The sequence below is a fragment of the Notothenia coriiceps genome, unplaced genomic scaffold (genome assembly GCF_000735185.1).
Source record: "Notothenia coriiceps isolate Sejong01 unplaced genomic scaffold, NC01 NC01_scaffold00035440, whole genome shotgun sequence".
NCBI lineage: Eukaryota > Metazoa > Chordata > Actinopteri > Perciformes > Nototheniidae > Notothenia > Notothenia coriiceps.
Window position 1 is genome coordinate 253,965 of NW_011368141.1, and position 6,344 is coordinate 260,308.

Below are 6,344 nucleotides of genomic sequence, written 5' to 3' on the forward strand. Positions count from 1 at the left end.
TTTTTAATGGAGGAGAACATAAAACACTTAACTCAATATTATCATCGTCAGGTGTAACATGTATGTTTGTTCTAATTCTGGTAATTTGTCATTTAAATTCACATTTAGTTAAGACCACTATTCTGTTTCATAAATACATTTATAAAACAGTGGCTGCCAATATGCAGACTCTTTTTGTTTCCCCCCTCTGCAGTCTTTTCCTGTGGTTCAGTCCACTAGGTCGTCAGCGCCCAGCCTTGCCCATAGTTGTGTGTTGCAGTAGTGGGATGTGACTGTGCTCACGTACAGCAGTGGTCTGCCCCTCTGCTGTTACATCATCAGCAAGGAGACCCAGTGAAAAGAGCCTGCTGGTATACGGGTCTGCCTGGAATCCCCCACTGTGATGCATTCGATTCGTTTTTTCAGAGAGGCTCAATGATCGTGTCTTGAGGCGCAGTTGTACCACCCATAGATTCAGGTTATGTATTTGTTCCCGTAGGTAGATTTGGTTTGCAGATAAAGGAAAAGGGATCCATTACGACACACATTCTAAAACAACAGCTGACAAATGTCCTGCAGCAATAAAAAAATGTGCCATCTTCTGTCTATTTTCCAGCTCTCCTCCCTTTACGCACACATCAGCCTTTGCAGTTTTTGCTTTTCAAGATGGCAAAATGTTCTTTTGTTTGTTTTGTAACTGACTTGAAAAATGTATTGCCGAACAGACACCCTTCTGGGTCTAGATTAGCATCTTTTCCCACGTTTGCACTTCCTTTTAAGTCTCAGCAATTCAGAACAGGTCTAGAAGGAATCCTATAAGGTTGACAGGGTTCGTCCCTTAAAGAGATATCAGTCACCCTGTCGCTCTGCCAAAGAACCAACCAGTGAGAGTGTTCTTTGTTGAAGAGCACTTCACTTTATAATTTAAACAAAGGGAACCTGATCTCTCTGCTGGGTGTTTTGTACTCCAGGCCGTAGTAGTCATTTTATTCTTTAAGTTATTGCGTAAAATGTACCTAGGGATAATGGTACCTTCTATCAACTACTTTCACATCCTTCTTATATTTAATCTATTTCACGATTGTTTTACATTAAGTTCTACTTGTGTTATCATAATCCTTCATTTGTATTTCTCATTTGACCATCTTTTTTTAATTGTAAAATACTCTCGTTGTCCTTGTTTTGGGAAATTGCCTTATACGTCTAAAATGTATGATCGTATATAATATTATGTACTGTATTCTCACAATGTATTGTTGATGGGATCTATGGAGTGTGAGAAGAACAGGAGGGGGATAGAGTGCACATCTAATCCCACTTGGGTAGATGTGGATCATTGATGATGCAGTAGAGACTTGTAGGTATTCTGCCCACTGAATTTCCACTCTTATCTCACGAGTATCAATAGAAGCAAGATGTTGTCCAGAAAGGTTTCACTTAAAGTAAATTAAAATAAAACGGTGGCACTTTCTCCCCACCTCACGAGGATCCAGTACTTGAATCAAACACGTTTCTGCTTGCTATCAAATCCCCAGCCTGTCAGATGGCCTGTTATGTGACCACAACATAACAGGCCGTAGTAGAAGCAACATTCCTCATCAGAGTATTCCTGCTACTCCCCGAATACACCTAGCTTTATTGCTACCAGTTGAGACATACCCCAACGTTAATGCGTTTATGGAGTGCTCATAATTATGCCAGGAAGACAAAAGGGAAAAAGGAAAGTGTTAAAGCAAGGCTTTAAGCACCCGGTTTGCACATGACAGTATTGAGACATTTCACAAGGGCACAGGATACGATGTAATATCTCTTCTGTGCTACGGTGCACAGTACTATTTTGTTCCTGTTCTGGTTGAAAAGGAATGATGAAAGCTTGGCAGGTCAAGCCCTGTAGCTGTGCTTCGTGCTGGTGTCGTTGCCATGGGTGACTCAGCAAAAAGTGGATGGGAACAGCATGTACGATCAGCTATACTGCTCCACTTGCATGATCATGGCAGCAGTGAGGTGCAATGCAGAAGAATTAACACATCCTTTGGCGATTCATATCCACATTCAGAAGATGGGTGTTTCCCTCAGGTGTCATATTCATACGTGTATTCACTGTAGAAGATGATCTTGTGCAAATTAGCTTAAAAAAACACTTTTTAATTTTACAAAAATTCCAGTGGCAACCTTTCATCAGCCTCATTAGTCTGTATTGTGCTGTCTTGGTGGCTGCAGTAAGTAAAAAAAAATAGACATGCTGGAGGTGAATAACAACCATTGTTAGCCCTGTAGTACGTCAGCAAGCAACGTGATCATTTGATTATCCTTTCACTTTACTATCACAAGGTTAGCTTCAAATCAGGATTAAGTGCGGTCAGTGTGTTGAGAAGGAAAGTCAGCGGGGGGGATCCGGTGCCAATACTTTCTGGCCAGGGTGACCTCGGTGGGAATTAAATCCCTCACCCGAGATCTCTCAATCCACTGAGTTATCCTAGAGTTGACCACAGTGAATTTGTGCTTGCTACAAACCCAACTGTTTCATGTAACACAATTTAACCAGCAATGGTTTAAAAGTAATATTCTGTTTTTAACTTTTGGAAGGATTTCAGTATTCCTGACCTGGTCCAACCAAAGAAAGATGTAGAAGATAACAGTCTCCTTTTTTATATATTAACTATTTTCTCAATTTTTCTTTTGGGCAGGACTCCTAAGTTTGCACCAGTGAACACCATGCCTCAATCAAAGAACGTAGACCTGGGCTCTGCCTTCATCCAGACGCAGCAGCTCAACGCTGCCATGGCCGACACCTTCCTGGAACACATGTGCCTGCTGGACATCGACTCCGAGCCCACCACCGCTCGCAACACTGGCATCATCTGCACCATCGGTTAGTGAACATGTATGGTGGCTATCAGGGCTGCAACGTGACAGCTTGATAGTAGCATTTCTTTTCAGGAATAGTTTATTACTGTTATTGGGTTAATTATAAGGTTTTAAAAGTTATGAGGTTGAATGTTACCTTAATTGTTTCTCTTCGATGCCTGCCTGCAGGGCCAGCCTCCCGCTCTGTGAGTATGCTGCAGGAGATGATCAAGTCTGGCATGAACATTGCTCGTCTGAACTTCTCCCATGGCACACATGAGGTGGGTCTTAACTTAACTCTTAACATTGTTAAAAGTCACGTTTAAACAGTGCTGATCATTTCCACCCAGGTGTGATGTAGCAGCAGTGTTGGTAACTCTTTGCATTAAAAAGCTCTGGTGCCGGTCAACAATGTCATTTATTTTTATAATGTCATCCGAATCAGCTCGGCACCCTAAGAAAGATTAGGTCAGCAAGCATGCATATAACTTGCATAAGATTACAGTCTGGGTTTACTAACTAGGTCATCTCAAAGTGTCACAAAATGGCACATGCTCTGTTTAGTATTTACACTGTATTGGATATATTGGAGGACAGATGTATAAAGAGGCTGAGACAAGCTGCTCCACTCACTTGAAAGCATCCAGTGGAATGATTTGTGCACAATAAGATCTGAGCCAAAGTTAACTTTGAAGTTAAAATGTTGAAGCAAACGATGAGTGAGGCTGTTTGACATTTGAACGTTTGCATAGTGTCAATTTAATCAGTTGTCATTTAACATTATCTTTAGATGACCTTGTAGATTAAGAATCCGCAAGATGCAATAATTCATTTTTAGCTCTTCAATTAAAAAAATGTAAGTTTCCTGCAGTAAAATCATTTTTAGAAGATATGTTTTATTCCTACTGAAAACTAAATATGAAAAGTATCCGAGTTATTTCAATAAAATCAAAGGTTAGTGAAATAAATCAGAGCTTTGTTGGCTTTGGGTGCTATATGTCAACTGTAGCTTCCTGCCCTGCCCTTGTGTACCTTTATCTCCTCAGCAGGGAGCACACCTAGACTCTGTAAATGTGTATGTGTACACAACCAAGGTCAGTCCACTGTAAAGCAAAGAAGGAAGTGGAAAGTGCTCCTGTTGCAAGTCTTATTCTTTTCACTACCAGTAATGCTGATATAGAAACTAGCTGAACATTAACTGGAGTTTCACTTTCGTTGTGTAGAAAATAAAGTAAACTGTCTTGACCCTGACCTACACTCATGCATACAGTCAGCTGATCCTCATTCACATTGGTCTTAAAACATTACCCTGCATTCATCTCTAGCACAAACGCTTTGTGGCATTTCAAATCCTGTTGCCTCAGACTGTGTGAGAATAAATGTTAATTGCAGCTATAAGTGTTTTGGCAACTGCGTTAAGGTCTAACTTTGGATAATTATAACGTTTGTATTTCTTTAATGGTAGTTGGTGAGACCATCCAGGCTTTCTTTTAGTGGCAGTGAGTGTAGCATTAGCTCAATGTGTTGCCAGCGTGGAAGGCAGCCAATGTGATTACCTGCCACTTAAGTTATTACTGAAAGCTCTGGTTACACAGGTGGGCATTTTAAGCCATGAAGGAGAGGCTGTCTTTAAAGTCACAGACAATGCGCTACATAATCATTAGCCTGTACTAAAGGGACAAGATGGCTGCAGCAGTAATGTGACACAACTGGCTTACTATAAAGTTCTCTTCCATCTATACACACTTCAGGCAAAACACATTTCAATCAAGGGCACAATCAATGAAATTCAATATCCTTAACCTAAGGTCTCTTGGTTATTGTGCAATAAGATTCCTCAGTGAAACATAAGCTGTCAGTCTGGGTGGTATAAAAAGGACCGTATGACCCCGTAGTGATGCTCACAGTATGACTCATGTTTATGACTGGACGAGTTGTCAGACACACCTTCTCTTTCAGTTTCCCTGGCCTCATTTGTATGTCTGGTGTATAAAACGTATTCAATCAATCTCAATTACCAGTGCCTCTGATACGTTTTAATTTCATTGTTTGCGATAGGATAAGAAAATGGATTAGAGGTGATAGGTGTGATCACAATACATCACTGTGCTGTTCATTAGCTTGCTTATTGTTATATTGTAACATGTTATACTTGTCTTCCTTTCTGTAGTACCATGCACAGACCATTAAGAACATTCGTGAGGCATGTGGGAGCTTCGAGCCTGGCAGCATCCAATACAGGCCCATTGGCATCGCCCTGGACACCAAGGGCCCAGAGATCAGGACCGGCCTCATCAAGGGAGTGAGTATTGTTGTAGTCCCTTTTTTTTTTTAAAGGTCACCTATTATGCAAAATCCAATTTTTCCTGTTTTTATACATACCGTATTTTCCGGACTACAAGTCGCACCTGAGTATAAGTTGCTTTTTGTCAAAAAACGTGTCGTTAAGAGAAAATAAAACATAAATAAGTCGCTTTTATCCACTGTAGTCTTCATCCTCTGTGTCGCTGTGAAGGTCTCACCGTCACCGAGCTAGCTATCCATCCAGTTAAACCCTTTCAAAGAGACTCCGGCACAGAGGTCAGCTTTACTGAAGTTTAATGAATTGGTGAAACTGTGAACACAATCCAGACATGGCAACCTGTTATTAACTGCCCGACTGACGAGCTGAATAAACTAAATAATCCACGCAATGAGCGACGGCACATAATACTGATACGCTAATTAGCCTAGCCGCTAATTAGCTTAGCCACTCGGAATTCTCACTATTATTTATACTGTCGCTGTTAAACACTTCCGCCAACTCCGGTGTGGATGAAGCAGCACGTCCTGCTCCGGGCTGTCCTCAGACTCTCCATCAGAATCAGCTCCGATCAGACCTTTCTGAATCCCGACAGGATGGTGTCGGTCGTCAGTGAAGCCCGTGCTGTGTCGATCCATCCCACAACATCCTGGAAAGTTACATGACGCATCCTCCCAGTTGCCGTGACTTTTTTCTTCTTCGGTGGTACAGCAGTTTTCAGTTATCACGATTGTGTAGGGAGGATGTGGACTAGTGCGTTTGTGTTGGGGTCAGGGGGGGCACAGGTTCAAACTAGGGCTGCAACTAACGATTATTTTGGTAGTCGACTAATCGGTCGATTATTTTTTCGATTAGTCGACTAATCTAACGATTATTTTAAGTTTGGAATTAATTACAGCGTCCATAAAGCTCTAGTGTGCTCTACTACGCTGTAAGCTTGGCGCTGTTTAGCAGCTCGTTGGTGGACACGCAGCCTCAACATAACTGAAATGGCGTTTGCTTAGCAAGCATTAACCATGAGACGTTCTGTTTTCCAACATGTAAGCTAACGTAAACATGACTATGGCTAACTTGCTCAAACTTACCCATGATCCAAAGTAGCAGTCCTCACGGTTCCAGGGTGCTTGCGTTTTAAATGCTCGTGCATCACTGTAGTGCTGCCGTGGAATGCCAATTCCCCTTTACAAATTCTGCATTTCACTGACTTCTTTGGCTT

At 41.6% G+C, this 6,344-nt stretch overlaps 1 protein-coding gene across 1 annotated transcript in view; it reads left to right on the forward strand.

Annotated features, from left to right (window-relative positions):
* The window catches only part of LOC104962853 (pyruvate kinase PKM-like), a 12,428-nt gene that overhangs the window by 1,495 nt on the left and 4,589 nt on the right, over positions 1 to 6,344 (forward strand). Inside the window, exons 2-4 of the mRNA XM_010791356.1 lie at positions 2,667 to 2,851; positions 3,016 to 3,107; positions 4,997 to 5,140. Coding sequence (XP_010789658.1) covers positions 2,667 to 2,851; positions 3,016 to 3,107; positions 4,997 to 5,140 — 421 coding nt within the window. The remainder of the gene's footprint in view (positions 1 to 2,666; positions 2,852 to 3,015; positions 3,108 to 4,996; positions 5,141 to 6,344) is intronic.